Raw genomic sequence first — 27,428 nt, 5'->3', positions numbered from 1 at the left:
GCTGTCATTTCTTGAAATGGGAAAGGTTGGAGAGAACTAGATTTGAAGGGGGTAGGGGATTAGCTTCTCTTTGGATGGTTTGAATACGGTCCCTGTTAGATATCAAGTATGTTGTGTAAGTAGTTGGATCTGCTGGACAGCTCTGAACTTTAAAAGAAGTTGGGGCTCCAACACATATTTGAAAGGCGGCATGCTTACTGGGATGTTGCAGTTTTAAAGTGTGTACACTAGATGGCGCTAGGCCATGGGCTTGGACATGATGCTTGTGGAGATAGCTCAAGCACTAGGGCAGCTCGGCATTTACAAGTTGGAGGCAGAGGATGGTGTCCAAAGAATAGGGCTTTTTAGAAGTTGAAATTGTGTGTGTGTGTGTGTGTGTGTGTGTGTGTGTGTGTGTGTGTGTGTGTGTGTGTGGGTGGGGGTGTAGTTTGACATAGAAAATAATATATTTGTATTCTGATAGGAATAACCAAGCAAAGGAGAAAGGCCATGCTAGAAGAGGATGATTTCAGGGGCAAAGTCTTACATAGTCTTGAACTTGTGAGGAGATTTTATTTATACCAGGAGTTCTCGACATCTCGAGTTTCTGTTGTAGGTGCTGTTTTAGTTACTGTGCATTTGCTGTGACAAAGCACCGTTTAATTTAGGACTCAGCTCCAGAGAGTAGTAGAGTCCATGAGCATCATGGTGAGGAGTGTGGCAGCAGGCAGGCAGGCATGGAGCTCGGGCAGTAGCTGAGAGCTTACGTCTTGATTCACAAGCATGGGGCAGGGAAGGGGGAGGGAGGGGAGAGGGAGGGGAGAGGGGAAGAGAGAGAATAGGGCATGAGCTATTCAACCTCAAAGCCTACCCCCAGCAACACAGGCCAACAAGGCCACACCTGATAACCCAACCACACCTCCAACAAGGCTAATCCTTCCCAAATAATCCCACCTACTGGGAACCATGCATTTGAAATAGGAGCCTTTGGGGGCCATTCTCATTCAAACCACCATGGGAGGCTTCTTCTTTTATGCTTAACTCCCACATTAATGATATTACAATGTTAGTTTGGGTATTTTTTTTTTTTTTTTACTACAAAGAACAGAAGCCTTGAACAGAAAACCCTGCCCCAGCTTGCCTAAATAATTAGTTGAAAAGTCGATGGTGGGGACTTGTGGTAAAGCATATCCCAGAAGTCTGTCACATCCCCAAATTGTCTTCTCGTTTTGCTACACAGATCATCTATGTGCACTGCCCAGTTAGAGCACCCTTTTGTGTGTGGTTAAGTAAGGGTTCCAGCTACGTTAAACAAGTGTACACAATAGTCATTTGAGAGAGTTTCTCCTTAAATAGGATTGATCCCGCTGTATTAAAGCCAAGATTAAAATAAAGGGAAAAAAAAAGGAAGGCAACAGCTGGGGGAAGAAAACATGTTAAATACAGACGTCCTAGAGCTCATAGGAAGGGCATTTGGAAATGAGTTTTCCCTGAGGGAACAAGATGATTGTTTAAGAGATAGGTGCTCTGACTCAGAGTTCAAAAATTCCGGTTCCTTACATCTATACCAAACAGTAATTTAAGACGGAAAATGTATCTGTAGAGAGCATTGGAGTTCTGTTTAGTAATGAACAGTGAAGTTTGCTAAGGCCCAGCTCAGGTAAGGAGACGTTCAGTTTGGCCCACTAGAGGGCAGCAGTTCGGCTGCGGAACCCATGGTGGAGTTGATTTAGGAGCTGCTGTTTAATGTCAACAATGAGGAGAGAGGGGGCCGTGTGCAGTGGCTAAGGTTTGGAGTGGAACCTCCTGACCCTCGCATCACTGCCACACCGAGTCTGTAATGACTTCCTCCCGCTGTTCACAGCTCGGTACTTTATTATATCCAGACCTGCTTTTAGTCTGCAGATAATTCGAATTCCTTAGATTATGAAGCTAGGGAATTACATAATGCTATAATTATTCCTGGCAGAGAAACGCAAGGTCAAGCATGAGCTCCTGCAGCAGGCTTTGCCCTTCGTGTGGTACACAGAGCTCTTTGTCCTGGGTGAGACGTGTGAGTAGGGACTCAAGATAAGGGATAAGGCCCCTTCTCCGAGGACAAGACCGCGTGCCTGGCTTTTCTCTTTCTGGACTCTACGGCACGCACTTGTTGCTGTGGCAGCAAAAGCTGCACTGGTGCAAGCAGGGTCAGCCCCCCTCAGTGAGGCCGACGAGCACGCTTTGTTACTGAGTGAGCAAAACCTACCAGTTAAGAGGGCCACTGGCAACTCCCCAGCCTTCTGCTGAGGGAAGCCAGAGCAGGTTTACCCAGCAGCCAGCTCAGAACATCCTGTTCAGATTTTCCTTCTGTACAGATAAGACTTTTGCTGCATCTGAAGGACTCGCTCAGAGTCTCCATTTTAAAACTCACTGAGTCAACTCAGCGTGACCAAGTCCTTGTGCTTAGTTTCCCCACGTGAGGTCTGACTTGGCCCTTCTAATTTTTATCAACAATAACAACAAAAAAAATCAAAGGCAGGTCTCTTTTTCTTTGAGCATCCTCCACAATGCAAGTGAGTGACTGGGGAGAAACCTCTCTAAGTCTGTACTAAATTACAGCATTTTCTTCCTCCTCTGTAAGATTACATCCTTGCCCTGAGGCTTCTGGTCTCTCAGTAGGCTAGTTGTGTCAGGCTTGGTCACGTGACTTGTTTGGCCATGTGAACCAGAGTACAGAGCAGAAGTGTTAAGACTGTGAATTTGAATGACTACCAGGGTCAAGGGGTAGGGATTACATGGGAGGGAAGGGAAGGGGAGAAGTGATGTAATTATAACCAAAAAGTCATTTTTAAAAAGTGACTTAAACATTGAAGGTGCAACAGCCCTGGTTTCTTTTGGGTTTTGTTGTTGGTGGTGGTGGTGTTTTTTTGTTTTGTTTTGGTTTTGTTTTGTTTGTTTGTTTTTGCTTTGGTTTCGAGGTGTGCGCATGCACACATGTGCCTGTGCATGTGCACATTCGTGTTTACCTTTGCTCTGATCTAATAGAGACTCCTGCTTTATTTTGGGTCTTGCGATGAGAAGACACTGTTAGGAGTTACCACCCACCACCACTCCCGAACATGTGGTCTAAGTGAAAAGTATATGTTGTTGTAAGCCATTAAGATTGATAGGGTCAACTGTTACTGTAACAGAGTCACCTAGTTCGGAAACCAAGGAGTAAATAATAAACGGAAGATACAAACATGATCGCCTCAATTCCCAATCACCTTTATTTATATAAAAGTATATTAAATAAATTATCTCAATATATACAAATAGGAGATATATAAATAGAAAATCCCATATACAAAACCTTTAAAACTCATATAAATATACACAATGTTAACCACAAACACTTTAAGTACCTTAGATCATAAAACTATATGTAGTTCTTCTGTATGGTAGTCTTATAAAAATAGAGTTGGTTGTCCAATGTTCAATCCCCATCATTGTCAGTTAAAGTGCTAAGTTGTAATAAAGTACAAATCACAAGGATGTCCCAAGCAGAAATATCCTGCATTTAACATATGACAGTTTGCCAGTTACTTTGAACTTCCAAAAGTACCTAGTAGAAGGAAAAACAAAACCCAAATACCGATTTACGAAAGTACAACTGTTGGAAAAGTCCACCCAAATCCCACTTTCCTGTTCTAGAGCCTATGGCATCACTCCTCAAAGGTTCTCCAAAAGCCCACCCAGGTTATAGGAAAGGCATCTGACCACTGGCTTTGCCTGGGCAACCTAGTGTCTTCCCGCGTGTAGAATACACAATCTTAAGCTTTGTGCAAAAGGTGCTGTAGTGTTGATCAATTTGTACCGTTCAGTATGTCCTAAAGTGACAGATGCTAGTGTTGGAATCAAAGCATTAGCTGGAATGACAGGCCATGAAGGGAGTCTTTCTGAGCTAGGAGCAAACTCCACAGTTCCCAGCAGAGGTCTCGGTAACAGTGCCGTGTGGGCAGTGTGACAGTCAGCAGCGTCAGCCTCCTCGTCTATGCCAAGCGCGACGGGGTGTTCTTCCTTTTCTGTCCTGCTCTGTTCTTTCTGCGCTTGCACAGAGATATGGTCAGCAGGATGATAAAGACAGTGACCAGGAACACCACTGCTCCCACAATGATGAGTGTTTCTGAAAAGCAAACACAAACAAATAAACAAAAAATAAATATAAAAACATAAACTCGGAGGCCCCAAACTCACTTCCCAGTGGGCATGACCCCAAAGTATACCGCCCTGCTTTTTTGAAACTTGACACTTATTTCTTCTACCCTTTTGTCGTTCTTAGATTAAGAATTTACCTGACCTCGTATGCTTGAGAGAAATCGAGAGTGACTATAGCATTAAAGGAGCTACCTAGGTTCCTAGACTAGAGAAGCCTCGGGGATTGGATGTGAGAACACGTGTAGTCCACAAACGACCCTGAGTTTGGTGGCAGAGAGTATAGCAGAAGATAAATGGGAAGGACAAAGAAGGGGAGCCACAGGGATGATGGCGGAGATGAAGAGACAGCAGTTGGCTGGGCTAGTAAGCACCCCCAGAGGATCTGTTTTAATGGAGCTGAGGAAGGGAAACAGAGGCAGAGCCTGAGGCATCAGAGTTAGAGTAGGGCTTAGGAAAGGGAATCTTGAGGCTTGTGGCTCAGGAGCTGCCCCAGAGTGGTATGAGCGCCAATGGAAGAAGTTCCTGTTAATGGCCACAAGAGGGCAGAATATGTAAGCGTATTGTTGCACTGTTAAGATTGTTTTTAGGGCAGCATACAAAGTCATGGGTTTAATTATGGCGTTTTCAGCAGTAACGTGTAATTATACTTTCTCATTTATCTCATGCGCCTTTGTCTCCTTCCAGTTTTTTTCCCTAGATGGCCCCTCCCCCACTCAGCACACCTATTTTATTAACTCCCCTCCCCCTTTATATTTCTACCTTTTCTCTCATGGTCTCCTCTCTAGTTTCATGACCCCACCACATACACATAAAAATACATACATGAATATAAATTTAAATCTAGCCCTCCACATATAAGAGAAAGATGTGGTTTTTGTCTTCCTGAGTCTGGCCTACTTGGCATAATGACTTGAAACTTAAACAGAGCCAGGGCACAGCTACTGTCCTCTGACTCGTCTCCTCTGACAGCACTTAGAGCCCCTCTCTGTGGGGACCGGAGGGATCTTTACAGGCTTTTAGTCACAACGCTGAATACCCAGAGAGTGCGTTCATGTGTACACACATAGCCCCTGTAGCCACAGTCCATAGTAGGTGCACTTAAATATCTATCATGTCCAGAAATGAGGTGGTCCAAAAACAACTATTCCCCTGCAACCTGCACCCCTCAGATCAGAATGCCAGTAGGAAAAACGGGCAGAGAAGGCTGTGACTTGATCCTTAGGTACTCAAGTCCTAGTGCAATCTGCAAGCCCAGTACCCCATAAACTCTGGCCCATAGCGAGTGCCCAGGGAAGTGCTTGCTGACCAAGGGAACCATGTGGAATCATTCCTAAATGTCCCCCGAAGAGAACGCAGAACCCCCAAAAGAAACCCTAAGACACCCTAAGCTCATTTCTGAATGTTTGAACCAAAGAGGTACATGTTGGCTCCGATGTGGGGGCAGCCGAGCCTCCCAGTGCACTGACGGCCATGGCCACTCACCTCCCAGGACACTCTTCCATTGCTCAGTGCACTTGGTGATGCTTTCTGGGCTCTTGTGGTTAGTTTTCCTGGAGAAAATCACGGCTTGTACGAAGAAGCAGTAGCTTACCCCCTTTTCCACATCAATCAAGAATTCATTGGTATGTGTAGTGTTTGTTTTCTGTGAAAAGAGAGAGTTCTTAAATCACCGAGGAAGGCAAAAACAGGGCTCTAAGTCTATACAGATATCAATCAATGACACAAGAAGGATTAGAAGTCCCTTGGCTAATCAGTAACCCCTGGTGACTGCTAAGGAGGCCTTTGCCAAGGCTGAAAGACAGGCACACCCAGCCCAGGTCAGCCCCCTTTTTTGCTGTAGGAAGAGAGAAATGGAATCACCAAAAAGGGCACATTTAGGGACTGCGGATGTAACTCAGTGTTAGAGAACTTGTCTAGTGTAAAAGGCCCTGGGTAACAGTCCCCAGCATCTCAAAGCAGCACGCACTCATGTGCACACGCACGTGCTCGCTCGCACACACTCACACACAGAAACATACACATGCATGCATACATGCATATGCACACATATGCACAAACTCATGTGCACATGCATGAGCTCTTGCACACATGACTGCACACGTATTCATGAATACATACACACCCATACAAATTAGTTAATAAGTCATTTCCCTGACCCCCTGGGATCCCCAATATGAAGATGAGGGAGAGGACAGTCTGGTCTAGCTCCTTGATTGTGTGACTGGAACCTCTGAAAGGACCCTGCCCAAGGACACGAGGTAACTAGCTTGGGTAACGAGCAGAAGGAGGATGTGTTATGCATACCCCATGTCAACCCCTATTCCTCCATATTTGAATTGGGAAGCAAGCATTTATTTTAAAGGATCTATTTTAAAAAATGGCATAAAAAGAAATGAAAAAAATCTCTTACCCTTCCTGTGCTTGAGTCTTTCCGATACGTAAGAATATAACCCAAGTCATTGCCAAAAACTTGCCGCAGAGTGAGGAATGTACCATTCTTTCTGACTAATGTAAATGAGTCTTTTACAGTCACCTTCAGTTTCGTACCGTCTTGTTCATACTTCTGAATTACTGGCTGTCCAATTTTTGCTGCAATGGAAAAATAAAATTACCTTGCTTAGGAACTAAAATCAGTACAAAGGAAAGATCACTTAGTTCTCGTAATTGACAGGTCCTCCATCCCGCGTATAGGACGTCTGCACAGAGTCAGCTCCGGGAGCAGGAGTGGTGGCGGCCCTATAGCTGAGCTTCAGGACAACCCAGCAATGCCATCCTCTGGAAGCACAGGCAACCCTTCCTTACAGACATCAGAAAATGTGGAGAGGAGCCGGCGGAATTAATGCTTTAATAGGCCCATTCCTAGATTGGCATTTGAACATGCATTCAATATAATGAATATTATGGCTATTTTACATTTTTGAAAAAATCCCATATATTTTACCTTGGCAGCATTAGCCATATTTCAAAAGTGTGGTGGTCATGCGTGGATGATGGCTACCGGGCTGTACAAGGAAGTGTTCCACACTTCCAGATTTCAGCTACAATGAATTAGGGGGTTGGGAAGCCCAGCAAGGGTTTCTGGTTGGTCAAAGAACCTATTTTAAGCTCTTGGCTCCTGATTCAGTTACCTCGTGTGCTCTGGTCATGTGATGGTTCGAGAAAACCTGACTGTATGCAAGTCCCAGAGCAGAGTGTGGGTGTGTGTGAGCATGCGTGTTCTGCTGTGCACCACAAAGGATGTGCTGCGGACTGCTGAAAGCTCAGCACTATGAAGGGCTTGGGGAGAAGATGTCAGTGAGCCTGCATGACCTGGACGTGAAGTGCAGAAGCACAATGGTAAAAGTACAAAGGAGTCTGAGGAGAGAGGCTGGTCAGTGGGAACCCTAGGGAGGCTGTTACATTCATCTGGGTAATCAGACGATGAGAACAAGCATCAGAGGTAAAATCTCAACTGTCCTTTACCCTTCTCACCATCCGTGCCACTGAGCAGTCAGAAGGGTACAGACAGGGAGTGCCAAAACCACGACATTTCTGCTTTAACCAGCAGACCTTGCGAAAGAAACCGAGTTTAGTCTTCCTAATGGACTGCATGAGCTTGTGAAATGTCTGCTTCTGAACCATGAAAAGAAAGAGAGGAAGGAAGGAAGGAAGGAAGGAAGGAAGGAAGGAAGGAGGGAGAGAGGGAGGGAGAGAGGGAAGGAGGGAGGGAGGGAGGAAGGAAGGAAGAAAGAAAGAAAGAAAGAAAGAAAGAGAGAAAGAAAGAAAGAAAGAAAGAGAAGGAAGGAAAGAAAGAAAGGAAGGAAGGAAGAAAGAAAGAGAGAGAGACTGACTGACTCTCTTACTCGGGATTAATTCTCTGCATTTCCTCATTAGGTGTCAGGCTTGCACTCTTGGACATAGGTGGGAAAGCAAGCTACACATTCAAACCCAGCATGAGGGAGTCTGGAGGGGAGCGGCTCCTGCTGGCTCATCTCCGGATCAAATGGAGCTCAGCTGGTTGAAGAACCAGCAAGCCTTATTTCCGGCACAAGTGGCTTCCCTGCGGATCTGGGCTTGGTGGGGAAAAGCCTAGATTAGGATCCCTGGTCTGGTGAAGGGACATAAAATTCAGCATATGACATAGTATCCTGAGGAAAAGCCACAACCCCAGCCTTAGTGCATCCTCCAGCTGGTTACTGGTAGGAACTGGCGGCAGACTGGAGGAGAAAGTTAGTAGATGACACAGTGATGAAGAGTTCACAGTCTGTGAGCCTGCTGCCCATCTGCAGGGAGCGAGACACTTACTTAAAGATGCCTCTCGCCGCCGTGAGTGTGTGTGTGTGTGTGTGGAGAGAGAGAGAGAGAGAGAGAGAGAGAGAGAGAGAGAGAGAGAGAGAGAGAGAGAGAGAGAGAGAATGGCTAGGAGGGGGTCACAAAGCACAAGTGTATGCAGAAGCCTAGAAGCCTAGATAGAGCAGGTGTGAAGTCGTCACAAACCAAGCTACTCACTGTCTCGGTAAGGTAAAAACTTCCGGGCATTTGTAAATGGCGGTTCCTCCCCATGAGTTCCAAAGAGTGTTTCCTTTCCATGAGTTGAGTTCCTCCATGGGACAGATAGGACCCTTGCTTCATAGGTCCAGTTCACATCCTTCACAATCTCGTCGGTGAGGTCACACTCAGTGTCTGTGGTTCCAGTGCATTTGTATTTCCAGTTTCTAGATCTATCGCTGAAGGAAGGAAGGAAGGAGAAATGGGAGGTTAGGGTCTGTGTCCCACAGGATGGACGGCCTTCTACCCAGTACTCTGTGCTACCAACGGGGAAACCTGAGGAGGCATTTCCCATCCTGAGCATTTGAAGTATGAATGCAAGTTCGCCCAGTGACCAGGTCGGCTCTGTTGGGCTCCTTTTACTTTTTAATGTATGTGAGCATGGAAGGCCAGAGGCACTAAGCTACTTTCAAGGTCACAGACTAGTGAGAGGTAGAGCTGGGTTTGTTTGTTTGCCTCCTTACTACATGCTAGCCTTAGCTACAAGAATGAGAACACATCTCACCAAAGACCAGAGAAATACAAAACAGCTAGTGCCTGTTTAACAAAGTCTGAGCCGGGGTTGGGGATTTAGCTCAGCGGTAGAGCACTTGCCTAGCAAGCGCAAGGCCCTGGGTTCCCAGCTCCGAAAAAAAGAAAAGAAAAAAAAAAAAAAAAACAAAAAAAACAAAAAACAAAGTCTGAGCCTCCGAGGGCAAAGGTCAGATCTTGCTTTTGTAAGGTGCCATCGGAGTGAAAGTAACTTGAAAGACTTCTGCTGAAAATAAAATTCTTCTCAAGGACAGAAATGACCATGTATTGGCCGATGCACCCCTATCAAGTGCTTAAACACCAGGAGGGTTCCGAGGTCCATTTCATCCTGCTAGACAGATCTCAGCATTCAAGCCAAGTTCCAGATCTCGGTATCGCCCTGCTTAGAGCTCGTCTCTCCCTTGCTGGTCCCTACCCCCACCCCCACTACCACGAAAGCTCTGCACATGCGGGCTCTCTCTGGGCCAAGAGTTCTGGTTCTCATCTCTCCGCCAAGCAGCAGGGCTTCTGTGTTGGCTGAGTATAAGACTGTCACCCCTTCAGGGTGACACCTCCTTAGATAATAGCAAGTGAGTTAACATGTACAAAGGGCCTGGCACAATCCGTGGCATACAGGAGAGTCAGTGGTTGACTAACCATATATGACGATCGTGATGGAGTATAATTATGTAGGGAATCTGTTATTGATAGACTTTATTATTCAATGTAGGTACAGATTATGAGGAAACATCCAGCAGGGGAGACATATAGAGACAATTATCTAAATCCACACGGAAGAGACGCAAATGTGGCTTCTCCAAAGCCCCTTAAATAGCCATTGATGACCTTGGGTCATCAATACAGCGTTTACTGGGAATAACGATAGACATACATGTTTTTCCAATTTTAAAGCTAACAGTGCTATTCTTTTATCCTTTCATATGGTGTTTGTAGGTCACTCATAGTTATCATTTAGCCAGTTAAAAGATCCATTTTATTCCTCATATTCAAGGAAATTTTGTTTTGAAATCATGCTGGGCTTTAACCGAATCCATTGTAGTAATGCTATGTTTCCTCCCCTCTCTAAGTGTGTTAATGCAGTGAATAACATAAATAGATTTTGCAAAGTAGAACCTGAGGCCATCCTTTATTCTCAAACTTGCAAGCTAACATTAAAATTGCAATATTCTAGCTTCTCTTGTTTTTTAACTTCCTTCTATGATAAGTTATAGAGAGGCTGTTTGGATCCAGAATGACCAAAATGCACTTTGATTACATCCTTTCAAAAGCCAATGGCACCTTAATGGTTTCTTTACATCAATAAGCTGTGGGTGCAGTCATACGTCTGATGCACTGTTTTGTCCCACCCAGCTTACAAGTAGGACCTTGTGCTCTCTGAAAAGAACTTAGGACCGGGGCCTACATCATCCTGTAACAAGAGGTGAATGAGGAAGATGGTTCTCCAGTGATGTCCTCTTGGTTTTGCTAAGAGCACAAAGCACTTTAAAAGTCTTCAAGGTCCCTCTAGGCTAGTGAAAAACTCCCAAATTTGGATGTAAAAGTTCCCCCCTAATTTACTGAGGAGTTCCAACAGAAAACAAACATTCACTAATTGAGTTAGAGACTGTGTCTGGAAGCTTCTAAGTTCAGCTTTGGAATTCAACACACATTATGGACTGGACGGCAACAAGTCAAGGCATGGCGCTAAGGCTGGCTGGGCCTCTGATGCTTCCCAACGGCCACTGAGCCTACTTTCAGAGAAGACACTGTCGGCACCCAGCCAAGGGGCTTGGGTCTCACAGAGCTGCCCTTTGGCCAGCACCACACAGCCAAGCTCCAGCAGCATGGGTGGGCGCGGAGGACAAGGTCCGCTGGATAAGGTGCTGCCTCCTTGGGAGGAGAATAAAGGAGAAATAATGAGCAAGGTTTTCCCCTTCCTCCCGGAAAAGGGCCTTGCAGCAGACTGTCAGAGCCTCCTACAGACGTGGCACACGTCGGTTCCAGGTAGCCTGGGTGTGCGTTACCAGCAGTCAGTGTGAGCACCTGGCTTTCCAAAGTAACAGTTTCATCTAGAAAAATGACTGCTATGATTCTCTTAGCCCTGGAATCCCCCTTTCCCTAGGAAGGGTGAAGGGTCACTTGGGTCTCAGGCACTGACTAGTGGAAATGTTTCCAGGTTCACCCAGCTCAGGAGCAAGGGCCTGAGCAAGGTGACCTGACCAGGAAGACACCCAAGTCTGCAGGTGTCCCCAAGCAGTGGCCTGAGCGCTGATATTTGCAATCATGAGCCACACCCATCTCAGTGATCAGCACCTTAAAAACTCTAAAACTTAGAGCCCATAAAGGCTTCCATTTTAAGACTCATGACAGCCCAAGATATATTCCCAATGTTGTTCCAATTAATGATCAAGATATTAGAAAGTAACCGTTTCTCTGAAAATCTAATCTTCACATCTAGAAGGAAAGGATCTCCCAAGGTAAATGTCAGGTCTGTATAAGAGAAGTTAATCACTTTAATAACGCTCCACTGTTAGAATATGAAGTGCTGAGGTTTGGACCTGTTTTAAGTCAGGGTCTCACTCTATAGCCTTGAACAAACATGCAGCCTTGAGCGCCTAATCCTCTTGCATCACATAAGCAAGCTGTGCCGGGATTACAGGAACCATCTAAACTGGGAGGAGAGGGGACATGGATTGTGGATGGGACCCAAGGCTTTGTACACGACAGACAAGAACTCTGTCACTGAACTGCATCTCCAGCCTTTGAACTGGTAAGTTTGACTGTGATGGTAATTACAGATTATGAAATTCATCTCCATATAGCTATGCATAGTTATACATGAATATATATGTGTGTGTGTGTGCTCTCTCTCTCTCTCTCTCTCTCTCTCTCTCTTTCTCCTCCTTTGGTTTGGCAATAGTTATGATGGAGTTCATTTTGAAAAGCAAGAAAGTAATTTAAGGGCTGGAGAGATGGCTCAGCGGTTAAGAGCACCCGACTACTCTTCCAGAGGTCCTGAGTTCAATTCCCAGCAACCACATGGTGGCTCACAACCATCTGTAAAGAGATCTGATGCCCTCTTCTGGTGTGTCTGAAGACAGCTACAGTGTACTTATATATAATAAATGAATAAAATCTTAAAAAAAAAAAGAAAGTCATTTAAAAGACCCACACCTGTGAGATGCATCCTAGTACTTAATAAGACTCAACCCAAGCTAAAACGGAAAAACAAAGTGTTAAACCATGCTTGCCTTTTGCCAACAATACTCTCCTGTCCTTCCCAGCTTCACTACTAAAATAATTTCCACACCAGGCAGCTTTCTCACATTCCTCATCCATCTCCTAGAATCTATCAGAAACCAAAAGCTTGCCAATCATATGTGAAAATCATCAAGGAAGACATCCAGGCACACCCTGGCCACTTAGATCAAAAGAGTTGAATTACTTGTTCCCGAGAGCTGTCAATCAGTGAACATGTCTGAAGGAGTCAAACTGCCCCAGACAGCTAAGGATGCAGACAAATCCTTCAGTGTTTTCTAAGCAGCTCAGTGACTCAGGAATTTGGCTTCCACCGAGATCGTGTGCACAACTAAATTTTAATTCACAGAGGCCATAGATTAATGAATCAGGTACTGCTTCAGGGCAGTGTAGACACTGGAATTCCTCCCACCTCCCTCTGACATGCCAGCAGTTGCTCAGTCTAGACAGCTAGTAACCAGAAAAGGGCATCGGTGCTCGGAAGAGACAGGCTGCTGTTGATCCCAAAGCACGCAATACACTTACTTATATGCAATTAATAACTTTCCTATAATTACCCTCAAGTAACTAGACATTACCTTATGTATGTATGTATGTATGTATGTATATATATATATATATATATATATATATATATATATATATATGTAGATACAGGGTCCTCTGTATTGCAGGATGGCCTGGAACTCCCTATCTACAGCTAAGAGTGACTGAATTTCAAATTCTACTTCCTCCGGAGAGACACAGTGGCCACTGAAACAATTCTTTGCTAGGTTGAGGACCAAGGATTTGGGTGTGCTTGGTAAGCACTCAAGGGACAGAGGGCACCTCACAACCCCACACACCCGTTCCTGTCGCATCAGTTTAAAGTATGGAAATGTTTCATCCGATGGAACATGGCAGTAGCCAGCAAATTACCATGAACACCCATTTGGTAAACAGCCTCATCCAACCACCTCTATTGGTGCACAAGACCTGGCTTACCTTATCTGAACAGTGTAGGTATAGTTGGTGGGTTTCGGTTGCCACTCCAAGATTGTCTTGAAATCAGTTGATATCCAAGTTAAATTAAACGCTTTCCCTGGAGGAGTGCCTGCAAATAAACACAAAAGATCTCTAACTGCATGCACTTCAGTGTTCTCCACCTCGGGCTAATGTCTAAAACACTTTCCCAGCCTCCGCCATCAAAGGGCACACATTTTTTTTGTTTGTTTGTTTCCGCTTTGTTTTCAGTCACAAAAGCTTTGCTCACTTGTAAAGAACAGAGGGTGACCCATATAGCCCTCCAGGCAACATCCACAGGCAATCCGTGGAAACAGCTGAAGATCCAGAGGTCCTTCTTTAAATGTTCATGGGAAAGCCCACTTTAAAACCGCACGGAAGGAGAATCCAAGGTGCCAGAGAGTCCCAGAATCTTCTGAAGCAGTCCGGCAGGAAGGGTTTGAGTAAGTTCGTTTGAAACAGGGCTCATCCGCCACACATGCACACGCACACGTGCACACAAACACACAGTCAGGAATGTGCATAAACGAAAAAGTCTAACCTGACCTTTCCCATTGTAATCTAAAATATCTTTACACCGAAATTCTCAGGGAGAGCAAGGCAGATGTGCGGCCCACGTGGCACCTGTCGCATGGTGGGATGCTATGCCATTAAAATACTGTCCAACGTCTCTTTTTGCAAGTCCCTGGGTTTCAGCCTCTGCCTCACCCCAACACTGGGTAGATGTGGGTATGCACTCTGTCTTGCCTGAGTTTACAACAGCGTTGCTTCTTAAACCAAAGGCCACAAGAGCGCACACCTTAACATCAAACCACGCGAAGCACGCCGACTTTGGCAAAGGCGGGCCCTGGAGCCCGCCACCTTCAAGGGCCCAATTTCCTAGGAAGCTCTTCCTTCAGAGTTAAAGCTGGAACCCCAGTTAATCCTATGTAACCACGGTGGATGCACAAAGCAGGCATCTTCAGCGGCGACAACAGCCGGGAGTCCGGGTACCAACTACCTTCCCTCCCTGAGTTCATTGAAACGCTCAAGGCTAGCGCAGCCGAATCCACAGGTACGGCGGGACACCTTGGCGTCCTCAAGGAACCAGAGCAGCCTCCCAGCCAGCCAGACCCATTCTTTGTCTCCCGCGGGCGGTGCACCCCGGGCTTCTCAGGATCAATGCCACTCACCTGCACCAGCGGCCACCTGAAGGAGAAGGAAGCCGAGAAAGGTGGGCGCGAGGGCCGCTAGGAGGCGCGGGCGCATGGGGATAGCCATGTCCAAGGGCTGCTGGCGAGGTCGCGGGGCTTCAGCAGAGGCGCGGAGGCTACGCTACACGAGCGATCAGACGGAGCGAGTGATGGGTACCGGTTGTACCCAGGCTGCCGGGGTCCGCGCGGGGCGCGTTATAAAGGGCCGCGCGGACACCGGCTCCTCTCCACCCCGCGCCGCCTCCGCCGAGGCTCGCGACTCCCCGCCCCCCGGGGCCCCGGTCACTCGCTTTCGCGGTGGGCGGCTCCCGGTCAGTCCACACCCCTGCTCCGCCCACTCCCCTCCCGTAGGAAACTCCGAGACCCCGAAAGGGGTGACTCAACCGTGATTCAACACCACCGCCGAGCACCCCTTCGGCGCAGGCGGATCCAGGTACTGCGGAGACCCAGGCTCCCGGGCTGTTCCCTGGGTGACCACCCTAGGTGGTTTGCTGGGGAGAAAGGAGTTGCGCTGTTGGAGGGACCTAAGTTGAAAGTCAAGGGAGCCTTACTTTCACTCTGCTTTCGATATACGCTGAGCCCTCAGCAGAGGATGTATCAAAACTCCTGGACTATCCCTGGTAGCCAAGGGCAGTTCCAAAGCCCAGCCTGAGCACCCGGTGGTTAGCAGAACATTCAGTCCCTTGGTACGCTGTACAGGGCGGTGCAATAAATGCACGTGTCTGCCATGGACAAGGCCCCTGGATTAGGTCTAAAGGCCACTGGGCTCCCCGACTCCCATTCCTGAAGTGATTGAGGAACTGCAGCTTGAAGCCTGGGAGAATTTGACCAAGACTTCAGTAGCCACGGGTTCCAGGAAGGCTGGTTCTTACGTTGAAGAGGACAGCAGTGGGTTGTAATGAATTCCTCCAAAGCACAGAGAAAGAAAAAAATGAAACTGAAAAAAAAAAACATTCGGACTTCCCAATTTGTTTATTTTTTTCCTTCCTAGACCCTGGGAATGAAACCTACCCATTTCAAGGACACCTCTGTCACTGAGCCTAGTGGCAGCCAGGTGTCACCTGCAAGCTTTGGATTTTCTTCATCTATTTCCTGGCTTCCCCTTCTAGGCTTTATTGGGAAGTTGGACCTGAGAATATCACTTATCCTACCGCTAGCACTTACTCAACATGGCGTCAGAAGGTTTCTTACCATTCCTGGTTGACTGTCCTGCTTATTCCTTCTTTTATGCCGGTGGTCCTCAACCTCGCTAATACTGGGACCCGCATACAGTGCCTCATGCTGTAGCGACCCCCAACCATAAACAATATTTCCATTGCTACTTCCTAATTGTAATTTTGCTACTGTTATGAATTGTAATGTAAATATCTGTCTTCCCATGCTTTATATACTTTCTTTCGTTCTTTCTTTCTTTTTTACTTTCCTTGAGTAAAGTCGATTAGGTCCACTTTGTAGGCTCTGAGAAGTGTAAAAAGTTACTAAGCTGTTGTCACACTCACAATGGCTTTTGGTTAGGCTTCCTGATGATGCCTGAGAATGGACAGGGCAGAACCTCTTAGCCTTTTACAATACCAGTCTTGAGGTCAGCTGGTCCCTGTGCTCACTGGCCTAATTATACAATGTAGCTCTATCTGTTCCTCTACTCCAGGGACTTTTCCCTCCTGACCTCACCTTCTCCTCCTCCCAATGGAGCAAAGGAAGATGGCATCAAGAAAACTGTTCAAGGAATGAGTTTTCCATCCACAGACAGAGGACACTGCAGCAGGTGTGGGAAACACTTGCAGTTTGGGGAAATTACTGTTCATAGGCAAGTGTCCTGTCGGCTATTCCTTAAAGCAGACATACACGAGGACACGTAAAGGGCTCGATTTTCCTTTTGCATAACTGGTGGTGTCATGTAGCTGATGAAGAGTCTGAAAATGACCAGGAAGTGATTTCGAGCCCTTCCTGTTCACATTTATAGAGCATGCTAACAGCGTTACCAATTCGATTTCATCAAGTAATTTACATAATTTCAATTGTGCCCTCACTCGTCAACTTCTCCATTTGAGCTTTTTGGGGGAGAGGGAGGATCCGGTCCCCCGCACCCCCTTAGCTCTTAGCACAGTTACCAGCCCCCAGTGGGTACTTGACATTTGAGTCAGTGAAGATCACCATGCAGCCTTGCTTGGTGCTGAAAGTTTTCATTACCATTCAAGAGATGAACTCTGTCACTGGAGTTTCTCTGTCTGGGAGCCAGGCATCGAGGGAATCTGATTGGTGAGAAAAATGCAAATCTATGGGATCCAAGAGCCTTGCTCCATAGCCAGCCCCAGCCAGCCCTAGCCAGCTCAAGGTGGCTGAGGGTCTTTCCAGTTTCTAGGACTTCTAACTGGAGAAGAGGTCGTTTCAGAGCGGAATGAAGAAGTTTGGGGGCTGCTTTCATTTTTCTAACAGCCTATAGTCGAGTGATTCAGAATCTGCTCAGTCATGGGATGCGACTGGTGTGACTGTTGGTAGCCAGGCTTAACAGGCTGTTTGGCATAAACTCCTCCAAACTTCTCTCTTCCCAGGAGAAGGGCAGGTTAAGATTTGTGGCAGAAGGTAAAACTGAAAGTAATTATTTTTAAAAGCCCGTTATACGCATGTGAGAGAGTAAAATAAGCAATTTAACTGTTCCCCCTCCCCAATTTTTTTTCTTTTTCAGGTAAAAGGCAAAATATGAGAAAAAGCCAGAGGAACCTCAGAGTTAGTGAGAACGAGGAGTTCTGAGTGGGGGAGAAAAAGTGACTCAGCAAAACCGAAGAAACATCTGGCAGGGTTAGTCATGGCGAAATTGGCCGTGGCCATGAAGAATTTTTGTGAAAATAATTATGTACTACCCAACAGTTTACGTTCTGTCCAAAATTAGGTGGTAACCTGTACAACGAAAATCTTTCCTCCTAACCATTCAAAATGCTTCTGCTTGCCAGTTTGGTCAGTAACTCAGTTAGTTATCAGGCAGCACCAAGATTCTGAAAAGCACGGTTTTATCTGCTTGCTCATTTGCTGTTTAGTTTGTGTCGAGACGGGTTCTCGCTCTACATCCCCGGCTCGCCTGAGACTAGTGTAGACTAGGCTGGCGTCCAGCTCACAGAGCTCTACCTGCCTTTACCTCCCGAGTGCTGGGATTAACGCCTTTGCCACCCCACCTGTCTTTAGAAAAAACCCCCACGATTTTAGAGAATAATCTTCCAATCTGTGTCTCAGGGTTTTTAATTCCAAGTCTCGGGGTTTTTAGCACACAAGTGCCCGTGCACACTCAAGGCTTAGTAGACTTCCTGAGAAGCACACTTCCGTAGCGAACAACACTAACCATTTCATTCTGTACATGCAATGGCAACAAATAAGTCACAGACGTCATAGTTGTAATCTTAGCAACAAAATCCACCTTTAGAAAAAAAACCTTTAGCGAGTGTTTTTATTTCTACAACACCATGTGGCTTAAGGTTTGGTGCGATGGCACCTTCTTCATAAGGCCTTAGTCTCATTTCTGAGACTTCTAGCTGAATTTGATGTGTAGAAATCCACTCACAAAACAGATAACTGACTGCCTGGCATTCAGAGTCTGTGCTGGACTGTAGATGCATAGAATAAAACTTAGTCTCTCTTCTATGAAATATGTCATCTCTCCTCCTCGGGTCAGGATTTTAATGGTTTGAATGTTTTCCTGTGCATGTATGGGTTAGAGAGAAAACAATTCTAATAGTGTTGTTGATAAATTTTCTTCTAGTCCCTCCCAAGCAAAAAAAAAAAAAAAAAAAAAAAGACTTAAGCCTGTCATGGTCAGTTCAACTAACAGGCATTTAAATAAGATTGTATTTTTAAATAAATAACACACAAACACACACACACCACACACACACACACACACACACTACACACCACACACACCACACATACACACACACACCACACACACCACACACACAAACACACACACCACACACACCACACACACACACACACACACACCACACACACACACACCACACACACACACACACCACACCACTCACACACCACACACCACACACACACCACACACACAAACATACACACCACACACACACCACACACACCCCACACACCACACACACACACCACACACACACCACACACACACACACCACACACACCACACACACACACCACACACACCACACACACCACACACACACCACACACACACACAAACACACACACACCACACACACACCACACACCACACACACCACACACCACACACACACACACACAAACACGCATACACCACACACACCACACACATCACACAAACACACACACACACACCACACACACACCACACACACACACAAACACACACACACACACCACACACACCACACACACACACACACACACACACACACACACACACACACACACACAGACACTGAGTGGAGACCAGGAAGAGTGAGCTGGATGCCCTGGAGATAGTGTTTGGTTATGAGCTGCCCAAAATGAGAGCTGGGAACCAAACTCAAGTCCTCTACAAAAGCAGTACCTGTTGCTGACCACTGAACCATCTTACCATTTCTAAACAGGTTATGTTTTACTCAAAAAACTACCTATGAGTCTGAAAATTCTTCAAGTGCGTGAAAATTATTACATAACCAACTTGAAAGCAAGTGTGCGCAGGATTCGTTCTTATTTGTGTATTTGATTTTATAATACCCTAGTTCACTGATGCTCTAAGTTTTGAATTATCTACCAGTCACTTTTTTTTTGTCTTTGATGATGGTACTTCGTCTTATCCTGAGTCTTTGTTCAAGGAAAGCTCTCAAGGTAGAGAGTATCTACTAAGTGTAATTATTAGATATATGAGTTACAGTAACATTTGTAGTGTATGATTGGTTGTAATTTTCTTCTTAGCCACTATTGTCTACCTTAGTGTATTGTAACAGCATGAAATAGCTACTCTTCTCTACCGTTAGGGGAGTAACAGAAACCTGTAGTTTGTATGTATAAATCCCTCTCCTGTCCTCACAGATTCCTAGGTAGAAAGCTTAACCTCCTGTGTTATGGTTAGGAGGTTAATAGGTAATTGACCTGATAGGCAATTAGGTCAAGCGTGGAGCCCTCAAGCATGGGGTTAGTGCTTTATTGATAATTTATTTATTTATTCCGTAGAGTTCTCCCTTCCCTTCCATCATGTGAAGACACAAAGAAAAAAATGGCCATAAGAAACCAGGAAACTGAATCAGGAAGCCAGTCTTTGCTAGACACCAAATTGATCGGAATCATAATCTTGGACATATGGATCTGCTGGACCAGTAAATATAAAATTCTGCTGTAAAGCCCCTCCCTGTAGTTCAGAGTCAGAGACAACTGCAAAGATAGAGGATCTATGCTATGGAGGGTGCTTGTGTTTTTTGAGTAAAACATAACCTGTTTAGAAATGGTAAGATGGTTCAGTGGTCAGCAACAGGTACTGCTTTTGTAGAGGACTTGAGTTTGGTTCCCAGCTCTCATTTTGGGCAGCTCATAACCAAACACTATCTCCAGGGCATCCAGCTCACTCTTCCTGGTCTCCACTCAGTGTGAACAGCTTCTCAGAATTTTGTAAGCTTTATGGACAGCTGTTCAAGAGACCTCTGGCAAGTGTTACATTTGGGCCTTCCCTCCAGCGTCTGAGAGGCAGAGGCAGGCAGACCTGATCTGGTCTATAAAGTAAGTTCCAAGTCAGCCAGGGCTACACAGAGAAACCCTGTCTCAAAAGAACAAAAACAAAAACAAAAAAAAAAAACAAAAACAACAACAAAAAAAACAACCAACCAAGAAAAGGGGAAAAAGAAGAAAAGAAGAAAAACTTGTGTTTGTCTTTCCTACCACTAGGGAATAATGAAGATCCTGGTTTGTGTAACTTAATAAATATTTATTGAGGGATTACTGTGTATGGGACAATATACCAGGAACTATGTTTCTCTCTCTCTCTCTCTCTCTCTCTCTCTCTCTCTCTCTCTCTCATAAATAAATTAGTGTAGAACTGAGATCTGAGATACATGTCTCACTAGTAGACTGAAAACTTCATGTTAGTAGTGACTGCTTTGGTTTTGGTAATACACAGGCTTCCTAGGACAGATTCTTAAAGCTTTGTTTATGACATAAAAGCTCCCCGGAACCCACAGGAGAACTCTCTTCTGACCAGGTCATCAGAGAAGGTTCTTTGGGGGAAAGCAGAGTTTGAGCAGCTTCTTCGCCTATTCAGGCCACTTTGACAGAATACTTCCCTGTTCACTTTGGCAGTTCATACACAAGAAGGGGCGGGGAGAGGAAGAGGAGAAGGAAGGATAATTTACAATAACAGAAGTCCCAGTGCTTGAGTCTGAGTCGTCTAAGACAAAAGTGCCATCCTCTGTATAATTTATGAGGGAGGAACCTTCTGACTTACCCACACACAGAAAACCCCTCCCACCTCTTGATACTATTGTATCCCGCACCAGGTTTCAACATATGAATTTTCAGGTGGTGCCAACATTCAGATCAAACTGGAGCACAGAGGAGAAGCAAAGCCCAGAGCAAAGGGCTGAGGTGGGTGAGCAGAGGAGGTGATGGGCCTTGGAAGACAGGAATCCTGGAGGTGAGAAATGTATCTTCAAATTAAAGGCCCAGTGTCAGCTGCTGTGCAGAGCCCAGGCCTGGGGTCACCAGACTCTCTTCCCAAGGAAGTTGCCCTTTCTGGTTATAACATGTCAGCAGAATCGAGAACTGAAGAATTGAGTTAAGGTCACATAAAAACAACAAAACAGAACCCCAGACTCACCCCCTTGGCAGGGAGATACAAGGACAGCTATAAGAGAGCATGCAAGAAACAGCAGTGAGAGTTAGGGGCTGACATGGTTGGGGTTGGGAGCAGGGGGAAGGTCTAGGGACACAGGAAGACAGCACCACAGGTGAAGACCACAAAAAGGTGAGCAGTTAAGACAAGTTTAGAGATGTTGAAACTAAGGGACCCGTGGGACTGCTAGCACAGAGTGGAAAGTGTGTCATATGTTAGAGAGGGAAAAGGAGGGCGGAGGGAGAAATCAGGAGTCACACTGGGCAGAGTCTTCTAGAAGCATCTACAGTGTTAGCAACCCTAGAGTGAGTGACAGGAGCCTCTCGGCCTATGTAAAGAAACAAGTTACAGTTTAGGAGCCCAGAAAGCTCTTAGAACAAATGGAATCTACTCCTGTGTGTGACAGTGCCTAGAAGTCAACAACAGCCCAGAGTCGCACCTCTTGGCTTTGTCACACAAGGAGCCAATTGCCAGTACTCCTATAAGATTCCAATTGTTCCTGCTCTAGTCTGGGACCACTCTGTGGACAATCTCTGTTGCCAGAGGAACAGCCAAGTGTGGGCTGTGTGACCTATCTTGGAGGCAGAGTGGATCCGAGATCAGAGAAGCAGCTTGCTAAAGCTGAGGACAGATGGTGTGTTAGTTACCTTCCTAAGGCTGTGATAAAATAATCTGACAAGATCAAGTTGACGAAGAAAGGATTTGCTTCTAGTTCCGGGGGGATAGGGTCCACTGTGCTGGGGAAGGCACAGAGGCAGGAACATGCAGCTGGACTGGCTGTTAGAAATCAGAGAGGTCACATTTCATCTACACACAGGAAGCAGATAGAGGGAACAGGAAGTTGGGCGAGGCTACAAATACTCAAAACATACTTCAGTGATGCATTTCCTGTAGCCAGGCTCTACAACCCTTAAGCGTTCTATAACCCTACTCCCACCCCAAACAGCACCACTGACAGGATGCCAGATGTTCATACACGAGCCTATAGAAGACACTTCTCATTCACACCATCACAGACAAGAACAAATCTTGATGCTGGATCTACAACAAACTAGTCCTTGGTGTGTGGCTAGAGGAGGAAAGTGACCTGGGAAGGCTATCTAGACACATGGAGAAGGACAGAGGATTGAAGTTTGCAGAAAGAGAAGACCATGGTAAAATCTAGTTCTGTGTGTGGTTCCAATGGGTCCTAAAAGACAGAACAGCTAAGGATAAATTGGATCTTGTGGAGTTTCTCATTTCTTTGGGTTAAAGCAAGAAACGAAGCTACTGTTGACATGAGAGATACATATCAGTGATTCAGATCAATTTCCCAAACTTTGTTTTCTCTATCATCAAGGTTACTCACGGTTTCAGTCTAGCTTGCTCTGACATAAGCATCATTTGCTAGGAATTTGCCTTTATCACTGCTCTAAAGCCTAGAAGCTCAGTGTTATGTGAAACTATTTTGGGGAAGATATGAACAAAAGTCTACTCACCTCAGATAGGGAACTGGTAACAGATCAAAGTAATAATGCCACCAAAGCCCAACTTGGTAAACAAATGAGATTTTATGGTGTTACTTAAAGGAATATGGGTGAAAGAATTCTTGTAGAAGTAGGGTGACTTAAAGGCAGCCTCATCACCAAAGCCCACCCAGCATGAATGAAGATTCACAAAAGCTGGGACCCTGGAGCTCTCTGCACAATTTGTAGCCAGCTTGACAGGTGAGAGTCTCTTCCCCTCAGCAGTTCTTACTGCATGTACAACCACAGGGAGGAAGGAGCCTTATGAATTTGATAAACTTCATGGATTTCCTGAGATTTCTGAGTTGTTTATTTCCTCAGTCTCAAACAACCTACCTTTAAAACTTTCTAAGTGTTGGAAAGATGCCTCAGCAGTTAAGAGCACTTGCTGCTCTTGCAGAGGCAAGCAGTTCTTAGCACCCACATCAGGCAGTTCATCTTGTGTCCTCCACTGACATTGCCTGCATGTAGCAAACCCATCCACACAAACATGCACACATGTGCACACACACACACACACACACACACACACACACACACACACACACACTTCCTGAGTATTAATGAGCTTCTCTCCCTGATGGAATTTTTTAGTTCAAAGGAGATTACTATGGAACACCCAAATTCCCAGATGCTACCAGCAGGCCTTAGGCAATAATGAAAGGACAGCTCAGACAAGATTACAATGGTTTCTGTCATGGGCAAGATCTTCTAAGAATCCAGGAACTCTATAAATAACTGTTCCCTCTTATATTTCTTCTTAGCTGACATCATGTCTCAGTGGAAAAGCAGATCATCATTTGGAAACTCAGTGGATCTCAGGACCAGGCTATGATCTTCCCGACATTGAAAATGGCCAGAAAATACCACTTATTAGCCACCAAGTATTAACTCACTTAGTGATCCCGTTTGTGGCAGATAGGAATGTACCTTTTAGAGATGGGTTAACTGAAGCTAAGGCAGTTGGACACGTTGTTCAGAAGTCACAGAACTGGACATTAGTGGGCTAGAGCTCCACCTGACTATTGGAGCCTTTAAGCACAACCTCATAACTAACTACAGTGCTACACTGCCTGTCATACTGAGTGTGCAGAATACACACCTCCCATGGGAACACTGGAAAAACTGCAGCATGGGGCTGGAGAGAAGGCTCAGCAGTTAAAAGCACTGACTGCTCTTCCTGAGGTCCCGAGTTCAATTCCCAGCAACCACATGGTAGCTCACAACCATCTGTAATGGGATCTGATGCCCTCTACTGGTGTGTCTGAAGAGAGCAACAGTGTTCTCACTTAAAATAGATAAATCCTTTAAAAGAAATTGCAGCATGAATTCAGGTCCCTTTCTCTTCTACCCTCACTGTTCCCTGCCTTGTGGAGCTGTGCCTCTCTCGAGTGCCTGGCTTCAGAATATGGAGATTTTCCAAAAGAGAACCAAGCCAAACCTAGCTTTAGTCAAGAAGAAAGGGCTCTTTCTTTTGCCTTGTTTCCAGTTTACTTTGTTCTTGTGTTCCTACATTCAAGTTGCATTCCTATCCAGAACAGAGAAGAAAAAATAAGTTGTACCTGAAAATGGTTCATTGGCCCTGAGAACACAACAATGTCCCACAGCGGTGTCTGTTATTCATCGAAATGTGGGTCACCATCCCAACTCACCAGCTGGGGTGGGGAGGGCCTTTCAGACTTGCTAATTAAACGGATGAGTATGTTTGATGGTAATCGGCTCCCCTTATCATCCTGCCATTCCACACCACTATTTATCATCGTGACACCACTACCTTGGCTCAAGATGGGACTTGTGATGGCGTCACCTGCACTTGCTTTGATGTGTATGTTCAGCGGTTCCTCCCTCCCTGAGAGCTCCAGAGGGAGTCTCCCCCAAGAAAGATTTACTTTTATCCCCCCCTCCTCGTGTGTGTGTGTGTGTGTGTGTGGTGTGTGTGTGTGTGTGTGTGTGTTGGAGGCTAGGGAGAGAGTGTGTCTCACATATGTGCGGGCACCTGCAGAGGCAAGAGTTGGAGCCTCTGAAAGTGCAGTCACAGATGGTTGTGAGCTATCTGATGTGAGTGCTGGGATCTGAACCCTTGGAACAGCAGTCTTACCCAGTCAGCCACCTCTCTGGCCCCATAGGACTACTTCCTTGTGTCAGGCTACCTGGTGCTCTTGCTCTGTGGTCATTCTCACATCATCTTTGCAGCAGCCCGAGGAAAATGTCATTGGTGTCTGCAGAGCCCACAGCTGAGGCCGATCCCAGGGAAAATAGCATGTTCGTTTTCCCATGCCATCAGAGGCACTTGGGCCTTTGGTAGTCTCGTTAAGGGCAACTGCAGAACAAAGCTACTGGGAAGCATTTGTTTTGGAGGCAGAATGTGTCTGTGAGGGGAATTAGGGGAAGAAGGAGAGAAGCTTAACTTTCTAATCAAGAAGAGTGTGGAGTCTGGATTGAACCAAACCGTAAATAACCACAGCAAGTCTCCAAATGCCCCCAAGAAGAGATAAAGGAGAACTGGACAGTCGATCGGAGAATGTCATCCTGCTCCCGTTTTCATAGGTGGTGTAAGCCAGGCTACAGGCTTGTCAGTCCCAGCCGCCTTTGAGCCTAGTGAGGTCAGGATGGTTTATCTCGACCTCCACCATGATGCCTTGTGATGATGGCAGGTGGGTCTAAGAGCACTGCAGGTGCAGGTGCGGATCTTTCACAGAGAAACCCACACACTCTAACTCGCCCAAGGGAATGGCCTTCTTCCATCTGTTTCGGCCCCTGCCTCATCTCCCCTAATGCCCCTGTTAGCACAGGCTTGCTCCTGGACTCCTTTAATCTCTGAAGATGATGGGCACATGAAAATATGGCTCCAGGATTTTGCTGTAGTTGCTGAAGATGAATGTTCTAGTCTTGATCTCCTCCTCTGCCTGTGACCTATTGGGCAGGATCATAAAACGTTCTTTAGTCAGCATTTCAAAGAAACGATTACAGGTTAGACATTGACTCAAAAGGTCCAGTCCTTCCTGGAGCAAAGAACACTTGAGTTATAATGTCAGGTTAAGTAACCTATTTGTCAAGATTGAACGTAAATATGGAAAAGTACACCTGCTCTTGACACCAAGCGGGAAAGAAGGGGTGTGTGTGTGTGTGTGTGTGTGTGTGTGTGTGTGTGCACATGCACAGGTATGTCCAACCATTTGATTTCGAGTTGAAGATTCTCTATCTGTAACAAGGAGACTGAGAGACTGAGACCAGGGCTTTGATCCCATATTCTGTGCTCTGCTACTTAAAATCTTGATTTTTTTTTCTAGGTCAGAACTTACAGCTGACCCGTGCCAACTGTATTGAATCCTACGTCCAAGTTTATTTTATAGTTTTAATTGCTGTACTGACAGTTAATGATTATAATTAGTAGTTCCTCTGAACATACCTTCCAAAGTGACTTGTTGGAAGCATCCAGTTGCAAACCGGTGTGAGTATTGTACAACCAGCTCAGCCTCCTCCTTTCTTTTCACTGTAATTAACTCTGACGTCCCCATTTGCTTGTGGGTCTGGTTGCTTGATTTCAGGGTTGGCACGTGCAGTCCTGATGGTTATGCACTCTTAGCATGGTCCACCATGACTGACGGTCAGCGGTGTTCCTTATCCTGTGAGGCCCGTAGCAGTCAGCGTCTTGGCAGAACACTCAAGTGGGTAGGCTGGCAGGACCCACCACACGTGCAGGATAAAGGGCTATGAGGCTCTGCAATGCTCACCCAACATTGCTTTCTATTGTAAGCAGTGAGGCGCTGTTCTAAAAAGGGCTTCTGGGAAGAAACAACTCGAGAGGTGCAAGCCAGAGAGTGAGGAAGCCGAGGAAGCAGTTGTCCGGGGGCCTTTCCCTGCTTAAGATCTCTGCAGGCAAGCACATGGATTCTCCCTTCAATTGCGAGTTCCTGACCTCTAGATTTTTCTGTTTTCTTGCCGACAGTAGACACGTACTGGTGTAGTTTCCTCAGCACGGAGTATTCCCACCTTCCTGATGGAGCTGCTGACACCAGCGGGATGCCCTTCGCCTGGACAGTTCATAAGCAAGTCACTGTTTTATCAGCGATGCCAAGCTTTGTCCTGGCTGCCCATGTTTAGTCATTAGCGACACCTCAGTGTTTGATAGCTCACGTAAACCCCGGCAAACAGATCCTCCAAGTGTCCTCACTTTCCCCTTGATAAAACTATGGCTCGCCAAGACGAATACCACATGTTCAGGCTCAGGTGCACGAGTGGATAAAGTTGTGGCTCCTACTGCAGCCTGGCCCCACAGCGCATGCGCTTGAAGCTACCCCAGCATGCCAGCATCTAGGCCTAAGCTCCCATAAAGAATCAGGACAGGAGAAGGTTCGGCAGGGCACCCGAGTCTCCACAGAGCCTAGAGGGGTGAGCACAGAAACGTTGCTTTAGTGGAGTGTCACACCCAGGACACGTTGAACAAAAGTGTTGCTG

At 46.0% G+C, this 27,428-nt stretch overlaps 1 protein-coding gene and 2 long non-coding RNA genes across 10 annotated transcripts; 1 reads left to right on the top strand and 2 right to left on the bottom strand.

Annotated features, from left to right (window-relative positions):
* Positions 1-3,204: 3,204 nt before the first annotated feature.
* On the bottom strand, positions 3,205-14,905 carry F3 (coagulation factor III, tissue factor). 4 transcript variants are annotated; one of them, XM_039101800.2, is made up of 6 exons: positions 13,703-14,824; positions 13,435-13,543; positions 8,644-8,861; positions 6,566-6,744; positions 5,638-5,797; positions 3,205-4,123 (listed from the first exon to the last, which is right to left on the bottom strand). In XM_039101800.2, exons 1-6 carry the CDS (start codon positions 13,725-13,727, stop codon positions 3,990-3,992), a joined length of 825 nt encoding a protein of 274 aa, XP_038957728.1. In that variant the 5' UTR covers positions 13,728-14,824; the 3' UTR covers positions 3,205-3,989.
* A 34-nt stretch (positions 14,906-14,939) lies between these two features.
* LOC102555482 (uncharacterized) lies at positions 14,940-27,048 on the top strand. Of its 5 annotated transcripts, XR_005501253.2 has the most exons (7): positions 15,691-15,827; positions 16,294-16,410; positions 17,332-17,444; positions 19,818-19,960; positions 21,153-21,267; positions 23,735-26,419; positions 26,920-27,048. It is a non-coding gene; the product is annotated as an uncharacterized LOC102555482 (long non-coding RNA). The 5 variants fall into 5 exon arrangements; XR_005501256.2 differs by lacking the exons at positions 15,691-15,827; positions 26,920-27,048 and adding an exon at positions 14,940-15,078 and having other exon boundaries at positions 23,735-24,287; XR_005501262.2 differs by lacking the exons at positions 15,691-15,827; positions 19,818-19,960; positions 26,920-27,048 and adding an exon at positions 14,940-15,078 and having other exon boundaries at positions 23,735-24,287.
* LOC134485958 (uncharacterized) lies at positions 20,845-26,968 on the bottom strand. The gene is made up of 2 exons (XR_010064412.1): positions 26,380-26,968; positions 20,845-25,883 (listed from the first exon to the last, which is right to left on the bottom strand). It is a non-coding gene; the product is annotated as an uncharacterized LOC134485958 (long non-coding RNA).
* Positions 27,049-27,428: the final 380 nt, after the last annotated feature.

The sequence above is a fragment of the Rattus norvegicus genome, chromosome 2 (genome assembly GCF_036323735.1).
Source record: "Rattus norvegicus strain BN/NHsdMcwi chromosome 2, GRCr8, whole genome shotgun sequence".
Lineage (NCBI taxonomy): Eukaryota > Metazoa > Chordata > Mammalia > Rodentia > Muridae > Rattus > Rattus norvegicus.
The sequence above is the reverse complement of the archived record's forward strand: the minus strand, read 5'-3'. Positions and strand labels throughout refer to the sequence as shown.